The 24,985-nt window shown below is 65.0% G+C and overlaps 1 protein-coding gene and 1 long non-coding RNA gene across 9 annotated transcripts; one reads left to right on the top strand and one right to left on the bottom strand.

Moving 5' to 3' along the window:
• Window positions 1-200: 200 nt before the first annotated feature.
• On the bottom strand, window positions 201-3,777 carry LOC132022839 (uncharacterized). Its single transcript, XR_009405756.1, has 3 exons — window positions 3,495-3,777; window positions 2,309-2,767; window positions 201-468 (listed from the first exon to the last, which is right to left on the bottom strand). It is a non-coding gene; the product is annotated as an uncharacterized LOC132022839 (long non-coding RNA).
• A 4,342-nt stretch (window positions 3,778-8,119) lies between these two features.
• Window positions 8,120-20,231, top strand: ARFGAP1 (ADP ribosylation factor GTPase activating protein 1). 8 transcript variants are annotated; one of them, XM_059407393.1, is made up of 14 exons: window positions 8,120-8,222; window positions 11,020-11,083; window positions 11,252-11,361; window positions 11,554-11,725; window positions 12,174-12,274; window positions 12,997-13,083; window positions 13,536-13,632; window positions 15,117-15,173; window positions 16,318-16,350; window positions 16,743-16,772; window positions 17,590-17,646; window positions 18,075-18,134; window positions 18,716-18,792; window positions 19,578-20,231. In XM_059407393.1, the coding sequence occupies exons 2-14, from the start codon at window positions 11,024-11,026 to the stop codon at window positions 19,918-19,920; spliced, it is 1,284 nt and encodes a 427-aa protein (XP_059263376.1). In that variant the 5' UTR covers window positions 8,120-8,222; window positions 11,020-11,023; the 3' UTR covers window positions 19,921-20,231. The 8 variants fall into 8 exon arrangements, with proteins under 8 accessions (XP_059263376.1, XP_059263377.1, XP_059263379.1 ...); XM_059407394.1 differs by having other exon boundaries at window positions 18,722-18,792; XM_059407396.1 differs by lacking the exon at window positions 18,075-18,134.
• Window positions 20,232-24,985: the final 4,754 nt, after the last annotated feature.

Here is a 24,985-nt window from a genome sequence, read left to right on the forward strand (position 1 = left end):
AAATAGGTGGGTTGATGTTACAGGCAATGGAGCCTCTCAAAACCAGTATCCCACGCACGAGGGGCCAGTGGCTCTGCTCCGGGGCCTGGGCACTCTGGGAGTCTGGCAGCATCCCTGGGCTCTTCCACTAGACACATGGCATCCCCACCGGTCACAACAATCAAAAATGTTTCCAGACATGGACAAACGTCGCCTGGGACAGCCCTCACTGCCGTGAAGTGTGGCTTCGGTTTTATCAAAAGGAAAGTGTCTTGGATGCTCCTGGGGACAGGGTGGCAGACCAGGTCACCAGCTGGCAGCGTGGGAGCCCTTGGCTCCGTGGCTTCCCAGAATATTTCTCCCAGATACATTCTCCTGTCTGCACCAGGACGTGTGGGCGAGGGCTGACCCCGTCCCATCAGCAGACGGAAGACAGGACAGCCCCAGGCCCACGCAGGAGACCACGATGTATCTGGAGTTACGAGTCACCTGGAGATAGAAATGCAAGTCAAAACCACAAGGGGACTCGGCTTCACACCCACCAGCGTGGCCGGAGACCACCTTCCACATGCTGCTGGGGACATGAACGGTGCAGCCGCACGGGAGGCTGTCTGGCAAGCTCCTTGAGACGTTGACTGTAGGGTTACCATGGGAACCAGCAGTGCCAACACACGCTCAGAAGAAACGGAACAGCCGGAGGAAAGCGTGTGCACCCGTTTTTACAGCAGCGTCATTTGGAAGAGCCCAAAGAGGAAACAACCCACATGTCCTTGAAGAGGTTAACAGGTCTCTACAAGTGTGGTGTGGCCATATGATGGAGCGCAGCTCGGGTGTCCATAGGAATCGAGCCCTGATGCACGCAGCACTGTGCACGGACACCGACGGCATCACACCAAGTGAGACCATCACGACGAGTGTCTGCCCTTCCGCCTGGAATCAGGCACCAGGCGAGGGTGGGACCAGGCCAGCCTCCTCCTGGCAGCACCACAGAGTGTCAGAGCTGGCAGCCGTCACCCTGTTCCAGAGTCCAAGTCCTCAGTGGAGGGACTGGCGGTTGGCCCAAGCCCCTGGGACCCTGAGCTCGGACGTGTGGGGTCTGCCTGGGATTGATGGTGTGCCCCCTGCTGCGGCAGGCAGTGGGACCCCCAGGGCGCAGAGTCACCCATCCCATGGACAAGAATGCTGCGACGCAGCCCGGTCACACAGTGGGCAGTGCCGTGCAGTGTTGGGACCCAGCCACCGTGAGGCGGTGAGATTTCGCTCCTCACTCCACGTGCTGCTGGCTGAGCTCCACAGTTCCGGAAAGCTGAGTGGTGCCAAGCCTCATTCCGCACGGACGCCCAAGGTGAACACACCTGTCCCAGCCCCTGGCCTGCCTTGCCCTGCCAGATTAGGGCGGCCAGAAAGTGCACTACGGTGAGTTGTAACCAAAGCACAGAGACAGGCTGCCTGCAGACCCCCCCAGCCTCTGCAAGGGGTAAGGGGCAAGGGGTGGCCAGGAGCCCAACACCTACCCAAAGGACTCAGTCCTCAGGATGAGGCTGGCAATGTCAACACCGCCCTGTCGCTGGGGCTGCCGTCCCCTCCCGCTTCACGCTGCACCCTAGACACACGGAGGGGAGCATGACATCCTGCCTCTACCTCTCCTGGGGGCAGCTGGCCTGGTCCCCTGTGGGCCCTGAGGTGGGCTGCATGGCGGTGCGGGTACATGGACTGGTCGCTCTCCCATGTCTTGCCTCCTCAGGTTTCTGGTCCTGGGGAACCCACCTCCCCAAGGCTCCAGGGCCAGAGCTTGGGGCTCCGATGCCACAGGCTGGAAAGACCATCCTCTGGGCCTCTGAGTAGCTTAGAAGTGGACGCATGACCCAAGGTGGTCCAATCCAAGGGAATGCCAGGCTTTTTGCTGGGATGCTGGTACAAAGGTGGATGTGAACCAGGGAGTTTGCAGCCTTGGAAGCTGCATCTTGGGACCCTAGGATAAAAAAGGGACTGCAGGGCAATAAACCCAGTTTATTATAAATTGGTTTATAAACTGGGTTTATAAACTAATAAAAAAAACTAATAAAAACTAATAAAAACTAATAAAAAACTAATAATAAAAAAAACTAATAAAAAAAAAACCCAGTTCTCAACAGTGTTGTTGAGCAGCTGGATCGAGCCTTGCCTGAAAGCCAGTTCACCACTGGGCATTTCATCGCATGAACCAATAACCCTGCTTTGTTGTTAAACCATTTGCTGTTGGATTTCCTGTGTCTAGCAACTAGCATCTAGAAAGATTCTTGACTGAGCTAGGCATGGAAGAGGCTCAGGCAGAGCGTGGGGTCCTTACTGTCTGGCTCCAGGAACTGGGCAAGCCGAGGTGCTGGCCCCATCTCAACACACTCTTAGCTGTGATTCCTCATCCCGTGTAGATACGTGTGCTTCCATGCAGCTGCAGGCTCCTTGAATTGGGAATGGAAGGGTTGCTCCGGGCTTTTGGGAACAGGGGCACCTCTGCTGTGACACACAGCGTCTCAGATCTGCACAGCCATGCGCTCTGCCGTCCCCTCTGTTTCCTTGTGCCCCCAGCCCCAGCTCCTCCCGTGCTCCACTCAGAACCCAGCCCCAGTGCCTCCCATGCATCATTCAGAGGCAATGCCAGGAAGTCTGTTGGGGCTGGGTCCGCCAGGCCCTTCTCCCCTTGGGACTGAGTCCTGCCACCGACAGGCCAGAAGCCAGAGCCCAGCAGCCCCAAATCCAGCTCATGGTGTTCTGTGCAGATGCAGGATGAAGCCATTCCAGGAAGCACCTGGTGGTGGAGAAGAGAAAACAGACAGGGAGTCCTTGGGAGGAGATGCACCCTGTCCGACGCACCTGGGCTTGGTCTGGCCACCCAGCACAGCAGGGACAGTGCAAATGCTTCCAGCAGGACGGAGGTGAGCAGCGCCGTGAACGCAGCAGGGAGAGGGCGTGACAAACAGGCGCTCACGGCAGGGCGCTCGGTGCGAAGATTCTGGGAGCGGGAGCGACTGGCTAGAATCTGTCAGAATTCCCCAGGGCTTGCAGATCCAGAGATGTGTGCCATAAAAACACGGACGCAGCCGCGGAGAGGCCATTGTACACGGACATCCAGTAAACCATGAGGGTGAAGCAGAATACTGACAAAGCAATTGTGGTGACAACAGAACTCGGTTTGCAGTATGGGGCTGGTTAGAGGAGTTCTACCGTGGGTCTGCACTGCGGAGGAATGAGGTCCTGCTGCAAAGGCAGATGAGGGAGAAGTGCCACAGAGGGAGGTGCCGCTCGTAGGCTGGTTTGGGAAACCCGCTGGAGGGGCCAGCCCCGGGACCCAAGAGGCCCTGAACGGCATCCTGGGGCAAGGGGTGCATCCTTCCAGCTCCGCATGTCCCTGCCTGGCCGCGTGGGTGAATGGACCCCACCCCGCCAGCCTCAGCCCCTTCCTGCCCACTGTGGTTTGAACCTGTTGTGTTCTTGGTGGCAAAGTGGGACCCGGCAGTTGGGCCTCAGGAGCTTACCTCCAGTCGCCTCTGGGTGAGGGACACTGACGGGGAGAGGAGGAGGGCGTGGGCCGGGCAGAGCCGGAAGGAGGACGCAGAAGAGTGGGTGTGATCCCCGCGAGCAGAGAGCAGAGGAACAGGTGGCACGGCAGTCACCAGACCAGAGCCCAAGCTCCTGGGAGGCCAGCAGTGCCAAGTCCAGACAACTGGACTTTATCCCGGAGACTCACGGTGCCTGGGAGGGCCTGGGCAGGAAGTGGTGAGTGAATCCCTGACAGCAGTAAGTGAGCCCAGAGGACAAAGGGCACATGGTTCTATGCCAGATAAACCCGGGTCTCGTCCCATGGCCCTGAGCACAAGCTGTTTGACCTCGTGTGACGCTGAGCCTCTGCCTTCTCCCCTGAATGGTTCCCACTCCGGGGCCAGAAGGGAGCACCACAGGGCAGCGGCCCGGCCCCCACAGGGAACGGTGCCTTGCGCCCCTTCTCGAGCCCCGGACTGGCCCACCATGGTGTGGGGCTCTTCCTGGCTGGGGTCAGAGTGACAAGGTGTGACCCACAGGTGGTGACTGAGAGCACGGGAGAGGTGAGAGAGGAGAAACTGCTGGGCCTGTCTTCCTCCCCTTGCCTCCACTGAGAGGCCACAGCGCGGCCTGCGCAGGGCCCCGCTCCCCACTCCACGCCGCCCTGCTCAACGGGAGACTCCCTGTGTCGAAGCCCAGGGGGTCCCGGCCCCAGGCCTTCCCGGGAACCCCTGAGCTTCAGCCTCCGGCCATGTTTCCTCAAAAACAGTTCCGGTGAACAAGCAAGGGCCCTGGTGCCCTCAAGATGGGCTTGAGCTGGAGGCCGGGGAGGGCCTGCGGGCCCAGAGGCTCCCCTGCAGGTGTGGGAAACACCCCTGCGCCCCAGCTGGGCCCGACCCAGGAGGTTTCCAAGATAAGGCGAGTGGAGAGTGAGTGATACTGTGGGCTCTGGAACCCCCGAGGCCGGCACTACCTCGGGGTGTGTGTGTGTGTGTGTGTGTGTGGCTGGAGCCCCCCCCACCCCGTTGATGGGATCAGAACGTCATTCCAGGATGCGCATTGCTCCCGCCCCTCCCCGACGCTCCGGGCCGTCGCGCCCGCGGGCAGTGAGCTTCCCAGGAGGCCGGCGCTCACGCGGAGGGCAGGGCGGGCGTCCGGGCTGGCGCGGGAGCGCGCGCCGCTCCACACCGCCTCCCGGCGGCCGCGAGCGGGAAGCGCCTGGTCCGCGCGGGGCGTCCGGCACAGGGACGCGCGGGTCTGCACCCGGGGACGCGCTGCGGGGACGCGCTCCGAGGGAGGGTTGAGGCAGCCTTTACTTCCCGCCTTGGTCGGGAGCCCTGGGCGAGTGCTGCGGGGGTGCGCCTGCGGCTGGGGCTGCCGCCGGGCTCAGCGGCCGGCGCTCCACTGCGGCTGAGCTCGGGGCCCCTGGGGTCCGAGCGGCCTGGGACCGTGTCCGCCAGCTGCCGCCGCGGGCCGGGGTTGGGCACTGCGTCACAGCCTGGGCAGCTGTGCAGCGCGGACACAGCGGGGCCTGCCTCTCAAGGAAGCCCTGGTTGTGGCCCCTGCCCTGGCCGTCTCCCCAAGCCGCACCTGTTGTCGCTTTGCAGCTGGGTGGCTCGCTACGGAGAACCTGAGCCCACCCGGCCTTCGGACACAGACCCTCGCTCAGCCTGCCTGCGCACACCTTTGCCCCACTCACGTGTGCACATACACATGCGTACAAGTGCGTACGCGCCGGCACACACGTCCATGGGCACTTCCACGACACAGCTCCGAGGGAACATACGGCAACATGCACGTCCCACGAACACGGGTGCACGGCGCGCACACATGCAAACGCAGACACGCTCACAGACGCTTACACTTATGCACGTGCACATGTGTGGCCCACACTGGCCCTGCGGAGCTCCAGCTGTTTCCTTCCTGCCTTTCCTGCGGGCCACTGGCTGGAGACCCCGTTCTGGGGTCCAGACAAGGCGTCCGAGACTGGTGCTCAGCGTCCTGATCCAAAGACACACCTGGTTGCCCCCTGGAGATACCCAGCTCCGCACCCCTGCCTTCTTGCACGCGGAGGAGGGTGGCACAAAAGTGAGGTGCGCACCGTGTCACCCGTAAACTGCCTTTTGGACCGGGAGCAAATGGCTTCTTTGTTCTGCACCTCAGTTTCTTTTTTCACTTTTTAAAAAGATTTTATTTGCAAGAGAGAGAATGAGAGAGAGAACACGCTGTGGGGGGAGGGCTAAAGAGAGCAGCAGACTCCCTGCCAAGCAGGAAGCTGATGCCCAACTCCATCCCGGGTCTCCTGGATCATGACCTGAGCCAAAGGCAGTCACTTAACCAACGGAGCCCCCCAGGTGCCCCCACACCTTGGTTTCTTCATCTGAACAATGGATTAACGACAGAGCATGGGGGCTATGCCACTTTCAAGGTCCTGAACAAACCCAGGGCCTGGCCTCTGGAGAGTGTTCAGGAAGTGGGGGGCTCCTGGCCTGCAGGGAAATCACAGACTGTTCATCAGCGGGGAGATGGGGCCCCGGGCCCACAGCGGCCTCACAGGTGACCTGCCCTCCTGCCTGGCTCGCAGTGACTTCCTTTCTGCCCAGCTTGTGTGGCAGCCTGATGCCCTGCAGCTTTGTGGGGCTTTCACTGCACTGCCCCAGGAGTTCCCTCCAGTTCTATTCCCATCCAGAGCTTCCCAGCCTGGGGAGGAAACCACAGCCAACACCGTATTACTGCGACTGAAAGTTAACCGATGCCAGCAGCCCCAAAGGAACAAGTCTGAACAGTGCCGACGGAGTAACAGAACACAGTCAGTGTGCAGCTCTGCGTCACCACTCCCCTGCCCAGACTCTGCTGCTGTCCGTGTCTTCTCCTGTTGCGTGGACACTGCAAGAGCCTTCAGATCGCGGGAAGAGGCCACAGCTCCAGACTCCGGGAGGGAATGTGTTAGCCCTGACCTTGGAAGGCCACTCCTCTGGTCTCGGCTCCGCGGACCTGCCTTGCTCTGGGGATGACCACAGCCCCAGGCCTCCCAGAGTGGGGGCAGGGCAGGTGGTTAACTCTTCTGCTTGGTGATCAGGCACCTGAACATTCCGCCGTCCCTGGCTCCAGTTCTGCCTCCCAGGAGGGCCTTCCCTTCTCTTCTCCTTTTAAACATCCTCTGCCCCTCCCAGCCCACCTCCTCCAAGAAGCCCACTGGAAATCCAGCACACAGCTCTCTCTGTGTGAACCTGTGGAGCCTACAGTTCTGACCACAGGCTCTTGTGCTGAAATCTAGTCTCATTACCACCGTGTAGACCCTAGAGGTGCCCATTCCTTCTGTGAACGCCAGCAGCTCCTTCCTGAGGGTTCCCTCCGGCTGCAAGACGGTCCTCACGGCCAGCCGGACACCAGGCAGGCTGGACGTGGTGGAAGTTCAGATGAGCCCGCAGGGCACTTTCAGCCAAGGATGGAGGGAAACGCAGAGAGACCCCACCTGTGCCCACCGTGTCGGCTGCCCTGAAGGGACTGGCAGTCCCCAGTGTCGAAGGCTGTGGAGCAACTGGAACTCTCTGAGGGCAGAAGCAGGAAGCCGCACCACCGTTTGGAGGGCCGCTGGGCAGCTCTGCATGGAGTCCAGAGGACACCCACCCTCCGCACAGCCGCCTAACTTCCTGGCGCCGGAGCGAGAGAAGCGAACAATGCGCCCCGAGACTGGCGCCCGGGTTTCAAGGCCGCTTCCTTCCCGGCGTCCACACCTTCAAAGTGGCTCCAGCGTCCGGCCAGGCGGGCCCTGCACGAGCGGGTGTCGTCCGCGGTCACGAGGCTCCCCTGCTGACGGCCGCGGAGAACAGGGCGCCGAGGGAAGGGCGCGGCCGGTCGGCACCCAGCGTGGGGCCCTCCGGACACTGTAGCGAGACAGACCCCCGCGGCGCTCCCTCGCACGCACTTCCCGGAGGACCAGGCCGGATGGCGCTGGCTCGGGGGCAGGGCTGCGGGGGCTGCACCGGTCAGCGGGACGTTCGACGGACGCCGCGTTGCTCCTCAAGCACGTCCCACGAGGCCGCTCCCGCAGCTGCACCGGAACAGACCGCCCGGAGAGCGCCCAGCGGCCCGTCCACCACCGCGACCGCCGTCGCGCCGGGCAGCCCCGCGAACTGCGTCCCCGCAGCAGGCGCGGTCAGGCCCGGGACCCGCGAGTCCCACTCTGCGGCCGGCGCGCCCCGCCCGTCCCGCACACCCGCTCCCCGCGCTCCCCGGCGGCCTGCCCCGAGGGCTCGGCCCCCGCACAGGGCGGCGTGCGGTGGGGGGCGGCGGTCCCTCCCCTGCCGGGTCGCCCCCACCGCACACCGGACTCGGCCAGCTCCCCCGCCCTGGGAGCCGGTCCCGGCCGCGCCTTCCTGATCCGCCCCCGGTGGCCGAGCCAGCCCGGAGCCGTGCCCTCGGCAGCAGGTGCATCCTTCGCGCCCGCCGGCCCCGCCCCCCCCGCCCCCCCCGCCCCCGGCGCGGGCCGCGCTCCCGCCGACGCGCGAAGGCGGAAGTCCCGCCCCCGCCGCCCGCCCCACCCCGGCTTCCCGGGATGCCCCGCGAGGCGCAACGTAGCCGGAAGCTGGTGGCGGCGGGGCGGGCGGCCGGCGCGCGTCCCCGGAGCAGCTCGCGGCGCGCCCGAGCCCGGCCGACCCCCCGCGGACCCCGGCGGACCCCGGCGGACCTCGGCGCGCGGGCTCGAGTCCGGGCCCTGCCGGGTAAGCGCGTGGCCCCAGGCCCCCGGCCCGCTGGGGCGGACACCCCCGCCCGGACCCCCGGACCCCCGGCCTCTCCCCTCGGCGGCCGCCCCCACCTCGGTGCCTGGAAGCGTCTGGCGCCCGCGGCCCCGCGCGCCGCGCCGCTCCGCGGGCGGCAGGGGCGCGGCGACCAGACCGACGGCCCGGGGCTGCAGGCCGAGGGGCCCCCGCCCTGGGAAGCGAGGGCTCGGTCCGGCGGGGGCGGGGGCGGCCGGCGCGGTGGGCGATCCCGTCGGAGAGGCAGCGGCTCGAGCGGCCCTTCTCGGTCCCCGGTCGGGGCCCCCCCGCAGACCAGGGCGCGGCGAGGGCGTGGGGCTCGCTCGGGGTGGGCCTGAGCCTCCTGCCGCTCCCGGGCCGCGACCGTGCGCCCGCGGTGCTGGCCCGGGGTGCCGGGCTTCGGGCTGCTTTCCGGAACGCGCCCGCCCAGGCTCCCCGCAGCTCCGCGCGTCCGCGCAGGAGGGCGGTGCTCTGGGGGCTCCGCGGCTGCCGACGCCCTCCCCACTGGGGCAGCCCGTCAGCCGTCCCCGGTACCCGGCCCAGGCGCGGACAGAGCCCCGGTCAGGGCCGAGCGCCGCGCGGTTGACAGGGGGCTTAGGCGGTGAACCAAGAAGATGCGCCCCAGCCGCCCGAGGCGCGTTGTTGCATCTCGGTTTCAAGCGCCGAAGCGTTCTTGGGTGGTTTTTCACGACAGACCGTTACCTGTGGCTGTGAGATGGAAGATGCGCGGCGCGTCTCCCCGGCAGCATCTCGGAGAGGCCGGACGCTGGTCCCCAGGGGGTTCTTTGCCCCACGTTACTTTGTTGCTCCTGCAAACCGCCGGTCTGCCTGATTTCATTTGACGCAATCATAAATTCAGAGCATGCTCAGCCCCGTTCTGACTTCTGTTTGCCTGCGCCCTTTGACCGGGATGTGAACCTCGGAGGGAAGGCACAGTTCTCTGGAGAGGCAGCGGGGCCGCCCAGCAGCCCCCGGGGGGCTCTCCGGTGGCCGCGGGCAGAGGAGCGTGTGCGGAGTGCTCTGTGAATTCAGACCCAGCCCCACGTCTGCACGTGTGTGTGCACCTGTTGATGCCTTTCACGTGTGGGCACGGACCTCAGTGTGATGAAACTGTCCCGCTAGACGGTGTCTGGCCAGGGTGTTGTGTTCAGGTGTTTGCCCTGGAGATCCGGGGGTTTGGGTGGACGGTCACACGTAGCCCAGAAAACTGCAGAGCACAGAGGAGGTGCGGGTGAACTCCGGGTTTGGTCCCTCAGTTATAGAAAACCGAGCCGACGTTTATGTGTCGTTTCCTCCAGCTAGCTTCCGTGTGGGCTGATGAACGCAGGAGTCCTGGCCTTCCAGACGGAGAAAGTTTGGTTGTGCCGAGAGTCAGGGCTTCTGCCCGCGACTTCCTTCTGGGGACTGAGGTTGCAGGTGGGGTGCAGCACAGAGATCCTCTGGGAACATTCACGCTGCACGTCAACAGAAGGCTCCAGCTTCACTCCGCGGAGAGGCTGGCCCCATGAGGTGTTCAGCAGCCAGGCGGGCACCCAGTCCTGAGCCGCTTACAGGGTCCCCGCGTGTCGTGTAGCAGGCGCTTGTTGCCATGAGAGCCAGGGGCTGCAGCTCACGGGCTCTGTTCATCAGTGAGGGAAGGGCAGGGTCCCAAGGGGCACGTGCGCGGTTGTGTCCTTGTGGCGGTAGAGTGACCTGGGGTCCTGGGCCGAGTGGCGGCAGTGTGCACAGGACAGCCCCGTGCTGCCTCCCACCCCCTCCTCCAGCTTCAGTCCACTGTATCGGTTTTCCTGGTCGTGACTCCAGTGGGCTGTTGGTTGAACTTGAGCTTTGCCAAAACTGGGAGCTCTGTAAGGACAGAAGTGGTGTTTCTCCTAAGCCTGAGTTAGGGGCTGTGGTGCCCCAGCAGTGTCCCTGTGAGGCATGGTGGCAGGTGTGCCCTGCTGTGCTCATGCTGTCTGCCACCTCCCCCTCCAGGATGGCCCCACGGAGGCCGCCCCGCAGACCCTCTCACAGACCAGCCTCTGCACGTAGCGGTCGGGGCTACTACTTTGTCCCCATGCCACAGGCTGCAGAGTGGAAGGAAGGAGTAGCGTGCAGAGAACTGGGGTTCCGTGTCTTCCAAGTTTATTGGCCCCAGTCTGACGTGTTGGCCTCCCAGATGGGCAGTGAGGTTGAGCGGCCAGTCTGTGTACATTGTAGAAAGACCGCCTCTTGCTGCAGGCTTCGTCACGCACTGGGACGTCTTGTCAGTTGTGCGGTGCAGGTGGCGCAGGAGGCCTGCACGAAGGGGACACCAGTAGTTACGATGTTCCTAACTTCTGCATTGCCTTTGGCTGGAACCATGCAGATGGTTCTGGGTTTTTCTTAGCACACGGAGGGGAGATTTCTTCTTCCTCTTAAGATTTTATTTATTTGACAAAGAGAGCCACAGCGAGAGCGGTAGCACAAGCGGAGGGAGTGGCAGGGGGAGACACAGGCCTCCAGCCAAGCAGGGAGCCCGATGCGGGGCTCGGTCCCAAGACTGTGGGATCATGCCCTGAGCCAAAGGCAGACGCTCAATGACTGAGCCCCCAGGGGCCCAGGCAGAGGCCTCCCGTGAGCGGCTCCCCGGTGCTGCGTAGTGAGCTGCGGCGCGACCCCCCAGCTTCCAGGCTGCCGCGGGGGATTCCCCTGAGACTCTGTGCGGTCGTGCGTTTGCGCTCTGTGTTCTTGTGAAGTAGCCTACCGGTGAGTTTTACAACTTTGTGTTTCTCCTCTGCAGTGTCATGGCCAGCCCCAGGACGAGGAAAGTTCTGAAAGAAGTCCGAGTGCAGGATGAGAACAACGTAAGCGTCGGCTCGGCTGGTTTGAGACTCTGCAGACCGCCGAGACCCCTCCCTGTGCCCTTAGTCTGGGTCCAGCCTCTCCTTTGCTCCCTCTTGGGGCTACCCGTCAGGTCTTTGGGGTCCCTGGGCCCGAGTGCCTGGGTGAGTCGCACGTGGCTCTCCCCACAGGTGTGTTTCGAGTGTGGCGCCTTCAACCCTCAGTGGGTCAGCGTGACCTATGGCATCTGGATCTGCCTGGAGTGCTCAGGGAAGCACCGCGGGCTTGGGGTGCACCTCAGGTCAGTGCCCTGCCCCCCGTGCCTTGAGGTCCTCCTGTCAGGGCACGGTGACAGGGTGACACATGCTGCTGTGTCAGCTCGGCGTGCCCACAGGGATGTCGCGGGCAGTGCATGCGCCGGAGTCACGGCCTGCTTGGAGAGGGGGCTCTCGGACACCCGGTGCTGATCCGTAGTTGGCGCTCTGGCCTCTAGCTTCGTGCGCTCTGTGACCATGGACAAGTGGAAGGACGCGGAGCTGGAGAAGATGAAGGCTGGAGGCAACGCGAAGTTCCGGGAGTTCCTGGAGTCTCAGGAGGACTACGACCCCTGCTGGTCCCTGCAGGACAAGTACAACAGCAAGGCCGCGGCACTCTTCAGGGACAAGGTGGGACTGGCTGAGCGGTGGTGCCAAGGCGTTGCCCGTTGGCGGTGCCGAGGGCTTTGGGAGCTGGCTTTCTCCTTTGGGCTCTGACATGCTCGCAGGGCTGTGCAGTCTGTCCCCAGATGGGACACACGGGCCGTCTTGTCCCACTGGGGGGGAAGCAGGTGGGCACTGGGTTAGCGGGGTTGAAGAGCAGGCGTGCCCCCCCGGGAGGTGTCGCGTGCCGGCTTCCTTGTGGCTGGCGGCTGGCGTCCTGCACCGAGGACGGGGTTGGAACCGCTGACCGGGAACTCACCAGCCCTGCTGTTCAGAGTGACACCCTGTCTCGGGTTTGACTTGTGGCAAAGAGCCCCCAGCCCGTGGCCTCTGAGCCTAGGGGCCCTAGGGTGGGTGACAGCACTGATGGTTCCTCACAGTCCCGGGCCGTCTGATGGCTGTGTCCCCTTGGCAGGTGGCCACTCTGGCTGAAGGCAAAGAATGGTCTCTTGAGTCCTCGCCCGCCCAGAACTGGACCCCACCTCAACCCAAGACGCTGTCGTCCACTGCCCACCGGTAGCTACTCCTCTAGCTTCTAGTCTGGTCCCAGACCATTCTGGGCCTGGCCCTGTCCTTGATCTTAGCCATAGCTCAGGACCCTCGTGCTGGCACGGAAACAGCTCTCTAGGTCATTGGAGCAGTACAGGCTCTCCGTAAAAATGCTGCCTGTAAGTTGCATCTGAGTTGAAGGGCCGCCCCGTTCCTCCAGAGCCCCGTCGGTGCAGGTCCTTCCAGACCAGCCCCGTGACACGCATGCGTCTCTGTAGGAAACGCTCTGGCCGAGCGTCGCTCACCCCCCGTCCTCTCGAGTGCTGCCCGCTCCCGGGGCTGCCACAGGTATGATGGGGACTGGCTGACCCCCGTGCCGGACGTCCTGCATCCTCTTGCGTGTCAGAGGCTGGTGTTCTGGGGTGACTGGTCTGGAGAAGACTCCCTGTGTGCACGATGGGTGCCCAGGGAACCCCGCCGCACCCCTGCACCGTGTGTTTCGTGTGCCGGCTTCAGCCTCCGTGCCTCCAGCCTCTCCGCTGCCTCCCTGCCAGCCTGGGCAGGCGCTTGTCGCCAGCCAAGCCTAAGCCACCTTTCAGACAGACCTGGAGGCCGCTGCCCTTAGTTCTCTGTTCTTGGAGGAGCCCAGGTGTGACCAGGGGGACGTGACAGCGTACAGGCCCGCACGGCTCCCTCGGGCACCCGTCCGTCCTCCGCTGGCCTCCCTGACGTCTGACTCTCCCTTTCAGAGCCCCTGGCCACCCGCAGACCTCGACCTCCTCCTCAGACAAGGCGTTTGAAGACTGGCTTAACGATGACCTGGGCTCCTATCAGGGGTGAGCCCACGGGCAGCAGGGGGCTCGGGCCCTCGGGGCGGGGGTCTCCTGCTTTCTGTGAGCAGGACGCGTGGAGCCCACGTGCGTCACGCGGGGCTGGTTGTGGCATCCCTGAGCCAGCCCAGGTTTGCGGAGTGGTTTTAAGTGGTAAGAAACCTAACGTTTAGGGGAAGAAAGAATAGTGTTCCTTCTTGGGACCAGCCTGACCTGCAAGCGGGTTTTGTTCCCAGAGCCGTCAGACTGGATCTCTGACGTTTTTCATGGTAGCCGGCTGTCGGCTTTGGGCCCTGCCGGGGTTCCCTGGGTAAACGCAGAGCTCCCGGAGGAGAGCCTGACCTGTGTGCCCGCCTTGCTGTGGCCGCACGTCCTCCCCGGGGCCCTCGCAGCTCGGCCCGGGATCTGGGGGCCTCCCGCCGTGAGGCTTTCAGGAGCTGCTCTTTGTCCCCCTGCAGGGCCCAGGAGAACCGCTACGTGGGGTTTGGGAACACGGTGCCGCCCCCAAAGAGGGAAGAGGACTTCCTCAGCAGCGCTGTGTCCTCCCTGTGCTCGGTGAGGACCGCGCCTGCCCCACAAGCCCATGCCAGCTGGCCGCCTGCGGGACGCCTCCCCATCCCTCAGGAAGTTGTCTCTGCGACCCACGCGCTCGCTTGGCCCCCGCACGTGTACTTGTTCAGTGACCTCAGTATAGAGCGTGGGTTGCCGGTTAACCGGGCCCATGTCCTCCAAGCACGACTCCTGTGCGGGACCTGCCCGGCCCTCCCGTCCTGCGAGAGCACTGGGCACAGCCGATCCGGGCCCTCTGCCCGCCAGCTCCGTGCCGGCGAGCTCTCGAAGCTGCTCGCTTGGGCTGTCACACCCTCTGGGTTTGGCGCTCGCGGCCCTGCGCTTTGTCCCCCGTCCACCCTCTGCCCCCAGCACTTCAGGTGAAACCACTGTTTTCCAAGGCAACTTACTATGGCCTTAGACGACGTGCGCTCACTGCTGTGCTGTCTGTGGGGCCCGCTGCAGCCCCAGGGCTGTGGCCGGCGACGTCCGGCAGCGGTCCCGGCCGTGTGCTGCGCCTGTGAGAAGGCGAGGAGACGTCGTCCGCGCTCACAGGACAGGGTCTGCGGGGCACTGTGGGGACGCACATGCAGACGGAGCAGACGGGAGGGTGGAAACAGGAAGCACTGGGAGTGCCCGTGTGTCCGCTGTTGCTGTAGGGTTCTGCATCCCCAGTGCGGGTTAGGGGATCTACTGAGCACCACTGTCGGCTGTCCCTTCTAATCCGTGCCCACGCGCTATTCCCGAAGTGCTGGGACTTCGTCAGAAGCTACGGCCGTGACTCCAGAGCCACGTGGTGGCGGCTGCTGGAAGGCCTCCTGAGGCCCCGGACCGCCAGGCTCCCCTCTCCAGGGAGGAAGGGCTCGCCTCCAGCCCAGAGCCTGCTGCCTGGGAGTTTATGAAGTCAGGTGCCACCAAACACAGCGAGTTTGTGTTGGTCTTCCCCTCCTGTGGGTCTTTAATTCACCGAAAAAGCCGAACGTGGTTGTCTGCTAAGCATAAAGGTTCCTCTGCTTCGTCGTGGGTGTGGGGGCTGTGTTGGGAAGCTGGGCTCTGAGCGAGATGTGTATGGGTGTTCGTAGTTTCCGTTGGCTTTGGGGGCTTAGGGGAAGATCTCAAATTCAGAATAGGTCTGCCTGCAGATTAGGTGTCAAGCCCCAACTCCTCCAAGGGGAGGTGGAGGGCCCAGGGCGAAGGAACGAGCGGGAGCGTGCACGTGGGGCCAGCTGTGTGGTCAGGCAGAGCACGGCATGGATGCGCGTGCTGTCCCAGCTGCCACAGCGTTCGGATGTGCCCACGGCAGGGGGGCCCGTTCTCCTTGGGAGGTGGGGTTGCCACTGTGGGAAGGGACTCCGGAGGTGGCCTTTCTGCAGCGCGTGGGTGCAGAACCCGTCAGCCTCTCACTGAGCGGCAGACGGCACGGTAGGCAGGGCCTGCCTGGATGGTCACCCATGGACCCTCGACGTGGCCTCTCTGTGGCTTCTTCTCAGGGCTGGAGCAGTTTCACCACCGGAGCCAGCAAGTTTGCCTCCGCCGCTAAGGAGGGGGTGAGTAGCCCAGTCCAGCAGCCTGCCCGCGCGGCCCACATGGGCTGTGCTGCTCAGGGCTCCGGGGCCAGACGGGTCTTGAAGGGGCTCTAACGAAGGGTGGAGGCCATTCCCAGCCTCAGGGCTTCCTCCTGGGCCCGGGCCGTGCACTGCTTCCCCTAAGTCCCCGAGGCTGCGGCAGATCTCAGGGCAGCCCGCGCTGCTTCCATGCTGGGCGTCCGTGTTCGTGTTGGAGACGAGCGCTGTGCAGAGGGCCGGCTCCTGAGAGGAGAGCTTGGCTGTGCCTGGGTGTGGCCTGTCGGTCCTGCAGGCTGAGTGGTCCCGTGGCCCTCCGGTTCTGCTGCTGGGCATGGGGCAGGGGTCAGGCAGTCGGACTGCTCTCTGCCCCTCGCCTCCTCCGCCCAGGCGAGGGAGGGTCGGGGGCTTAGTCGGGACACAGAGGTGGGGTGTGAACCTTGGAAAGGAAGAGGCAGAGCCTGTCTGGGGACGTCAGCTTGGAGGGACCCTGTCGGGGACGTCCAGCAGGTTTCCAGGCCTGGGTGGCCTTGGTGAGGAAGGTGACCTGGAGCAGGGAGGGCCCGGGGCCGGCTCCAGGCGGGAACAAAGGCGCTGTGGACGTCTCTCCGTGCGCTCCGTGGGCCCTGGTCCCCTGCATCCTCCCCTGCCAGCCCGGAGGAGCCCGGCCTTGGGCACCAGGCCCAGTGGCACCACCACTCTGGCACATGGCATCTGCTGGCTCTCTCTGGGCCTCATCTCTGCAGGGCCCCAGCCAGGAGGTCCAGGCGCCTTTCCGCAGGAGCACCTGTGGGTGGGCTTTCTTCCTCGGTTCTGAAAGTGTCTGGGGGTGCTGTGCTACAGGGAGCTGTGGGGTGGGGACCTGCTGGGCACCGAGCAGGTGGTGTGGTCTGGGCCGCCGGGTGGCTGCCCCTGATGCTGGACCTGCTCCCCCGGGCCTGTGTGCCATGGGGCTGCTCCTCCAGTGGGTGTGGCCTCGTGTGCAGCTCCCTGGGCCCCTCGGAGCTGCTGGGAGGGGGTGGCTGGCAGGGGACGGGCCTAGGGCCCAGCATTTGTCGGGGTCTGGGGATGTGCAGCCAGGGGTCCGGCGTCGGGACTGGTGATCTCAAAGCCTCATGTTTCTTTCCAGGCAACCAAATTTGGATCTCAAGCAAGTCAGAAGGTAACAGAGGAAGCTTTCGTGTCTCGTGCTGTGGGAACTTCTAGTCCTGCCCTGTCGGTGTTTGGGCTAAGGCCAGAGGCAGAAGCCCTGGAGGCTGTCCCGGGGTGGGGGTGGCAGCTGGTGTGCGAGCCTGGCCTGTCCCTGTCTCGGGCCCCTGACTTGCTCGTGTGTGTGGTTTTGGAAGTTGTACGTTGGGAGTGGAAAGCAGTGAGGCGTGGCAGTAAGCGGACACCTGAGGTCCCTTTTGAGGACACCTGCTGGGGTGATGCCACGGGAGCGTGAGGCTAACGAAGCTACCGCCCGCCGCTGCTCCCGCTGTCTGTACTCGTGCCCTCTCTCACTCAGTCTCTCCCTCCTCCGCCCCAACCTGCTCCCTTGCTGTCTGGGTAAAGTTTTGGGGCTCCAAGCAGCAGCCCGAGCTGGTAAGGCCCAGGTCTGCTCTCGTGCATGCCTTTCCCTGTCTCTGTGCCGACCACATGCTTTGCCCTGAGCTTCCCTGGACCGTGGCCTGTGTGTGCCTCGCTTACGTGCGTTCCCCCTCAGAGCGCCTCGCCAGCCCGCTGGGCTCCCACCCGGCCCATCTGTGCTGCTCGGGGACCTGAGACCCTGACGAGGGGCCCGGGGTCCAGAACCGGGGGGCACGGCTCCTGCTGGGCAGGAGGTTCATTTCCCGGCTCCGTCAGCTCGGGCTGAGTAAGAGGACGGAGGGTCATCCCTGTGGCGTGGCGCCAGAAGGTGCGGACACCCCGTCCGTTGAGGCTGCTGCTCGGCACTTTCCTCCTCAGCCGCCCCATTGTCCTGCCGCTGCCCCAGCCCTCGGCTCTGTCCTCTCCTCTCTGAGGCAGGTGCCTGCTGGAGGGCAGCTGGGCTCCCACTGCCTCCGGCAGCCGGGGATGCAGCTGCCTGCGCCCTAGCTAAGGGGGGTGGCATGTGCCCTGCCGGCACGTGGCTGTGCTCGTGCGATGCGCTTGCGTGGGCGCTGACGGGAAGACTGGCAGATGGCCGCCGGGTCCACTGCCGCTCTGGGCTCCTTCCTTCCGGAGACTACGGCTCCAGCCACCCCACAGCCAGGGGCCTTGGGTGCCGCGGCTGCCTTGAGCGCAGGGGGTGAAGGGGTGCCAGTGGGCTGCTCACCGTCTCCCGCCTTCCCTTGCTCGGCCAAGCTCGCAGCCACCGTGCTGACCGGCATCCTGGGCGACATGCCGCTCGGGCTTGCCTGACTTCCGTCTCCTCGCACAGGCTTCAGAGCTGGGCCAGAGTCTGAACGAGAACGTCCTCAAACCTGCGCAGGAGAAGGTGATGCAGCCCCATGCCGTGCCCCTCTCTTCCCCCCACCCCCGCAGGCGCGCGCTCCAGGGGAGCAGCTGGTGCAGCTCCAAGTCCCGCCAGGGCTGTGCATCCCGCAGGGCCCCCGCCCCTGGCTCTGGGAGGCCCAGCCTTGCGCTCTGTCCCTCGGGGTGGGGCTGGTGTGGGCAGCGTGGAGGTGGCTGGCGGGGCCAGGGAGGACCCCCGGCGGGCCGTGGCCTCAGGAGGTGGTGCCCACCCCCGCGGAGGATGCCGCACTACAGTAGCCCCGGCTGGTGTCGGCGGCCCCTCTTCTCTCGCGGGGCGACGGGCTTGCACATAGCTGCTGCCGCGGGTCTGTGCGGCGAGCGCTGGCCTCTGTCGACGGGCCACGGGGGCTTTCTGCCGCTCGGCTGACGGCGCTGTTCCAACCCACGCAGGTGAAAGAGGGGAGGCTTTTTGACGATGTGTCCAGTGGGGTCTCTCAGCTGGCGTCCAAGGTAGGGCAGGCCCGCCTGGCGCTCGGGCGCGGCCGGAAGCCAGTCTCCACATTCCAGGGCCCGGGCTCTCCGTCCCCACGCGCTCGTGTGGCCACAGGGCCCGCAGAGTGGCGAGGAGGTGCCGTGAGACGCTGCCGTGGGCGCCTGGGGAATGTGAGGACAGCTGGCCGGGGTCTGTCCCGTCTGCTAACTGTCGCTTCTTTTTCTTCTGCCCTCGTTCTGTTGCCGCTGCTCTTCCCTGGTGAGTGCCGCCTTCTGACGAGCGGGGGGTGGCCGGGCTTCGGCTGCTGTCTTCCTCCAGGCGGGTTTGGGTGTGCGCGGGCCCCTGCAGCCCAGCCCGTCCTGTCTGCGTGGGGAAGCCTGCAGGGGCTTCGCACACAAGCTGTTTCCTCGAGCTACTAAGTCCCAGAGCCTCTTGCCGCCGCGGCCGCGTGCACACAGGGAGGGAAAACTGTAAAGGCCGCGTGCCTGAGCCCGGCCGTGCTGTTCATGTCTCAGCTCTGCCGGGTCTGGCGCGGGACCCCGTGTGTGTGCCGCGTGTGAGAACCCGGCCTGAGCTGCCGCCTCCTGTCCCCTTCTAGGTCCAGGGGGTAGGCAGCAGGGGATGGCGGGACGTCACCACTTTTTTTTCTGGGAGAGCAGAGGACCCTTCAGACAGGTACGCCGTTTTCCTGGGTTTCCTCACACGAGGTCTCTGGGAGGCAGTTGGCATCCCCCCTGGGGACAGGCATGTCCTCCCTTTGGGGAACAGGGATCCCCGCAGCCCCCAGAACCCTGGAGATGCCAACTCTGTGGTAACTGCTGCTGCCCAGGGCAGGGAGGGAGGGAGGAGGCCTGGGAAGGAGGGGTGCCTGCACCGATCCCTGTCTCCGGTCTGGGCGGGTGGGGCCCGCGGGGCCCTCAGCAGCCCTGTCCCCTCGCTCACGCTAACCGTCCGCTCTGGGCTTGCCTCCTGGCTTGTCTGCGGGAAGCCTGGTCTGGCTGTTTGCCGTTACCAGCTGCAGCATGGGTGGGGTGGGGACACATTTCTTGTGCTCAGGGAGCCCCACGGCTTCCTGGCACAGCATTTAGTGGTTCACGCCATGTGGCTGCACTGGCCGGGGCACGGCTCCACTGAGGGGCTCTGCGGGGCCCCCTCTGTCTCAGCGCAGGCAGGGCCCACGCGCTCAGGGCTCCCTTTTCCCTTAGTCACTGCAGAAAACCGGCCTCGTACATTGTCTTCACGACAAGCTCTTTTTGGGGTGGGACTGACCCCACCAGACTAGGGTGGCAGGAGGCCCAAGTGCTTCCAGCAGGTTCTGTGCCCCTTGGCTCTGAGGAGGAGTGGCATGGAGCCCAAGCAGACAGCATCTCCCAGCCCCGTGGGCGTCAGGGTCGGGGGAGAACACCGAGGGACAGCCTGGTGGCTCGGGCTGTGGTTCAGTGTCCTTCTGTCTTCCCAAGACCCCTGGAGGGCCAGAGCTACCAGAACAGCGGTGGGGACCATGCCCTGAACCGCACCGTGGACCAGAGCTTCTGGGAGACCTTCGGGAGTGCCGAGTCCACCAAGGGCCACAGGTCCCCAAGCAGCGACAGCTGGACATGCGCGGACGCCTCTGCCGAGAAGAGGAGCTCGGACAGCTGGGATGTGTGGGGCTCGGGCTCTGCGTCCACCAATAAGAACAGTGACCACAGTGATCTCGGGGAGGCCTGGGCGGGCAGCGGGGAGGGCAGAGCCAAGACGGCCAAGAAGGCCACACCGCCTGTCCTGCCGGTGGACGAGGGCTGGGACACCCAGGACTGGTAGGCCTGCGGCGCCCCGGCCCCTGCGTCTGCACTTGGCCCCACCTCCTCCCGTCCGACCCCAGAAACCAGCCGTCGCGTGAAGACGGCACTTGGGTGGGACCTGTGGGGGTTGGGGGGAGGGTGCCAGCTCGCACGGACACCGGCCTTGCAAGGCCACGGTGCAGCGGAGGCCTCATGCTGCCCCGCGGTCCATGTCCCAGCTCCCCTGCGGAAGCCTGGCCGGGGTGACACGGGGTGGGGGACCAGGTCTGCTCCTAAGCCATCGCTCCCGTGATGCTCTCCCTAATAAACCCTCCGAGTGGTCGCCGCGCAGCCATGCTGTGTTGGGTGTGAGGCACGTGTGCTCTGATAGGTCAGGCCCAGGCTCATCCCGGGCCAGCTTTTCTGCGTGAGGGATGTGCCCGGGGCCCTCCTGGCTCTGTGTCACCGCCGGGCTGCTCTCCTGTGTTGCCTTTCCAGATCGCGCAGGGCCATACAAGGCCCCTGACGCCTGGGCCCTCTGTCCGTGCAAGCACGGGCCTACCGGAGCCAAGGTGGCTCGCCGAGGACACCACAGACAGCTGAGAAGTGGGGGCGTAAAGTGAAACAGGAGGGGTGGCCGGCCAGCACGTGTCTCCTGAGCCCAGGTCAGGGCGCGGGTCCGCGGGGTGGTCTCCCCAGGGTTCATTGAGGAGCCCCATGGTGTCCAGGCCTTCCCACCAGCCTAGAGAGAGGAACGTTTCCGTCGGGCTGGGTTGCCACCCCTGCGTCTCTGCCAGCACTGTGCTCTGCTCCCAGGGCTTGGCTCGTGGTGACGTGGGTCTCCTCATGTGCCCAGAGACCACCTGGCGCCCCCCGTGCCACCACCCCCTTGTTCACAGTCTCAGTCCAGTATGGACAAGGTGCCTTTCCCCCACCAGTCTGATGGACTTGCTCGCAAGCCGCAGCCGTGCTGGGTCCTCCATCCCCACACCCCTCTCTCTGGTCCCTGCATTACTGTCAGCTGCTCTTGGACCAGGCAGTGCGTGTGCCTGGGTCCTACCGGGTGATAGGTGCCAGATGTGCCCACCACGAGCTCCGCTGCCACCAGCCGTTCACGTCCCAGGACAGGCCCTCCCAGCATGGGTGCCAGCAGCAGAAGGGTCAGTCTGCGGTGTGTCTGAGCTGGCCGTCACCAAGGGGCTGTCCAGACCAGTGCAGTAGCCCACAGCTCTGCCTGGAGGACACCCCGGAGGAACAGGGACACCCAGCGTGGAGCAGCTGCACGTTTGCTGCCTGAGAGTCTCGGTCACTGAGCTGGCAGCCTGCTGGTCTCGAGGGAGAGGCCCCCAGGGCAGACAGAGAGCTGAGCCCAAGGTCAGTCTGCCAGCCCGTGGCCGAGCATCCCAGGGTGACGGTGCATGCAGGAGCATCAGGTGTCCGCCCCCAATCAGTCAGGGCTTGGTTTCTACTCCGGGGCCCTCCCCCGTCGGGTTGGGAGTTCTGGCTCTGCCTGCAGCTCTGGTGGGTTCAGTGGGGCCCCGGCTGCGTTCTCTTCTGTAGTCTCTCGTCCTGGAGGCCGTGGTACATTGGGAGTGAGCTGCCTTTGGCCTGGGAGCCCCCTTCAATACCAAATGCAGTAGCCAGGGTGGTGGAGTGTTCAGATGTCTGCGGGCAGGGGTACTGTGCTCCGCGCCCTCTTCTGGGGTGCCGGGACGTGGCATTCCGAGGCCCCTCGCAGACAAAGACAGGTGCTCCTGTGCAGGTGGGGTCCAGGGTGGGGCCCCGCGTGGGGAGCTGGGGCTCGAGCATCTCCCTGGTCCTCTCCTGGGCAGGGTCATGACAGAGCGACGCAGTGATGCAGGTGAGCTTCCAGCGCAGTTGCAGGGGCAGGGGGTTCCCGGAGATGCGGGCAGGAGGGCAAGGAGGTCTCCAGCGGGTGTCTGCCTGGGACCCAGTGCCCACAGCAGCTCACCTGGCCCTGGGCAGAAATGCTCGGCAGCCCCACGCCGTCCATTTCAGCCTGCGCGCGCTGCTGAAGGCCCCCGCGGGGGAGCGGTCAGACGCAGAGCGAAGGGACGCTGAGTGCACTTTCCAGAGCTCTCTTCTGGATGGTCTCCCGTGGGTCATCTGGTCTCGGGAGGCAGATCTGGGTGGGGCGTGGGCCCAAGGGGGCTGGGTCCTACACGGGACAGTCCCAGGGTCAGTTCAGGCTGGAGCACGGGTCGGTGAGGACAGCCCTCTGCTTTTCTGGCCAGCTTGGCGGGGAGTTGGGCCAGTGACCAAGAGGCTGCCCTCAAGCCCTCTGGCCTCCTGCATGCAGTTCCACCCAGACCCCGGCTCCAGGATACTGGGCCGACCAGGGACTTGTTTGACCACCATACGGCGAGGGTCGCTGGTTGCTGCAGACCCCTCGTGGAGGGTGCTGGCACGGGCCGGCCGGCAGGTGCTAGAAGGCTGGCCCTGCTCTCTCTGGGCCTCCCCGTGAGCTTCTGCACTTTCTCTGGGCCATGCCCCTAACACAGGTCGGCCTCTGCCACCCCGTTCAGTCGTCCAGCAAGCTGCTGTGCCTCCAAGCCCCGGTGCTGTGACTGTCCTGGCACCTCACGCCCGGAGCTGGGGCCTTCCTGGGGCCCTCCCCTCTGCACGGTCTGGGGTGCACTACCCCCATCCCACCGGTCCTGCTGGGTCTGACCCAACTGATACGGTCAAGGGGGCTCACCCCCCTGCATCAGCTGGGGAAGTGGGACCTGTGCTTGGGGTGCACACGGGGTCCCTGCCTGCACGCTGGCTGAAGGCCAGCCAGCACGTGCGGCTGTCCTGTTCTTTCTCAGTGACCCGGGGCAGCCCTGACGTTGCTAATGAGTCTCTGGGGCTTCTGAGGCTCTGCAGGATTCCAGGGTGAGCACGCACGGGAGGGTGGACCGTGCCCAGCCAGGGGTGCTGAGTTGACTGACTTATGTGTGTGGAGGGTGGCACCCCAGTGGGGTGCGTGTGAGTGTTTGCGTGTGTGTCCCGAGTGCCCACGAGCCACAGGTGGACGCGGTGTGTCCAGTGTCTGTCTGTGGCTACTACATCCAGTCCTCTCTGCTGGTGCACACGAGCATGTGGGGCTTGGCTGCGGTGTAGGTCCCAGGGTCGGGCAGGAGGTGCCCAGCACCCCGAGCTCTGCGTCCATCAGCACTGGTGTCCTGGTGTCCAGTCATGGGTCCTCAGGCTCTGGCAAGTCACGGAGACCCAGCTGGCCTAGGCCTGAGGCCCTTCCTGGCCACAGGAGCACTGTCTGCCCAGGAGAGAGCAGGGCTCACGAAGCGGTCAGGACAGGGCTAGCGGGGCGGGCTAGCGGGATGCACAGAGGGGCGCTGTGGCACCTACAGCAGGGCCATCTTGGTCTTCTGGCCCAGGTCCGGGACCGTGCACCCTCACCGCCCAGCAGTGTTACCAGGTCTGGGGCTGGTAGACTGTCAGTGGCGAGGCAGTGTCCTCCCTATGGACAAGAGTGTGGGGAGGGTGCTGAGCTCCCGTGGGAGTCAGGTAAGGGCCCTCCTCCCCCAGCAGCATCCGGACCCAGACCTCTGCCCACTGAAGTCTGCCAGCCTCCAGCATGCACCGTGTCTCCAACTGTGGCCTCCCAGCCCGAGAGCCCCTGCTGTGCCAGCCCCTCCAAAGTGCCCCTGTCTCCAGAATCTGGGGTCAGCACAGGCTACCAGCCCTGTGGGTTTCCTGGTAGTCAGCTCCCCTCACCCCTCAGTGACCTTGGGTGGATGATCCCAGGTCAGGTAGGTCCAGGGCTGGGGCTGGAATGGGGTCTGGTCTGGCCAGTGTCCCCGCCTAAGCATCAGGCTTTGGGCTGTCCTGGTGGCTGGGAGGGGCTGCACACTTGTGTGGCTCTGTAGACCCAGAGGGCAGTGGAGACGCCGTTACTGCAAGGAAGGGTTCCTGGCGGGGCCAGTGTGGGCCTGGGCACTGGGCCAAAGATAGGGGAGCCCGAAGGAAGTGTTCCCCGCCACTGGCCACCAGAGGCACCGGCCCGTCATCTGTCCGCACACAGTGGCCTTGGTCCCTGAGGTGCCTGCCCCGTGATCTCCGCTTTGGGGCCGACCATGTGGAGTGAGGGACGAACGTGTTTGGTGCTGTGGGATCCCCACCCTGAGGCAACTCTCCTTCACGCAGGAACTCTATACCCCTACTCTGGGGCTGTAGCTGGGAACGGGGAGAGAGCCCCGCGAGGGGAGGAGGCCAGGGGTGGGCAGTGACGTGGAGGGGAGGAGGGATGGGGACCTTAATAAACCCTGGCTCTCGTGGCTGCAGCAGGACCGGAGTGGGGGAGTGCATGGGGGCCCAGGGATGCCACCCGCGCCCAGGAGGAGGTTAGTGACTCACCTGTGGTCCTGGGGGGCTGGTGGTGGACAAGGAGAGCCACCAGGGTCTGCCCAGGTCCGCGATCAGAGAATGATCTTGCCTTTTCCAGGAGGACTGGGGCAGGGAGAGCAGAGTGCAGAGGGCTGCCCGCGAGGGTCCCACCAAGCCCAGTTTCTGGGGAGCAGGGGGGTCTGGCTTCAGAATGTGGATCAGGAGGGGACTCGGGCCCGGGGGAGTCCAGAGCCCATGCACCGGCCCCCAGCCCTTCGCAGCCCTGAAGATGCCTGCAAGCTCAGCAGCTCGACTCTGTAGGGCTGATGCCCCCCTCCCTGGGTGTGGCTGGGGTCCTGAGCCTCTGTGCTGGGCGTCCCTTCTGCACTGTCCACAGAGGCAGCCCCCCAGGCTATGTGGGGCTTGAACCTGTGTGCAAGGACTTCCCAGCCGAGAGGCCGACTGGGGCCAGTCCTCAGGCAGGACACACCCTCCTGGGGCTGGCAGAGGGCTTACTGCGCTGCCCCCAACGGGTTGTGCCCAAACTGAGGTCCCAGCTCTGATGCCCCTCGGGCTGCAGACAGGGTTTGGCCCTACATGGCTCTGTTCCCTCCCCAGGCCCCGTGGCCCTGGCAGAAGCTGTCCCAGTCCGTCCTAACGACGATTGCGTGGCCGGGTCAGCAGTCAGGGCCTGGGCCGGCCCGTGAGAATGTCCTGAGAGCGGGATGCAGGACCAGAGGCTGCGACAGCCTGAT

The sequence above is a fragment of the Mustela nigripes genome, chromosome 7, assembly GCF_022355385.1.
Source record: "Mustela nigripes isolate SB6536 chromosome 7, MUSNIG.SB6536, whole genome shotgun sequence".
Lineage (NCBI taxonomy): Eukaryota > Metazoa > Chordata > Mammalia > Carnivora > Mustelidae > Mustela > Mustela nigripes.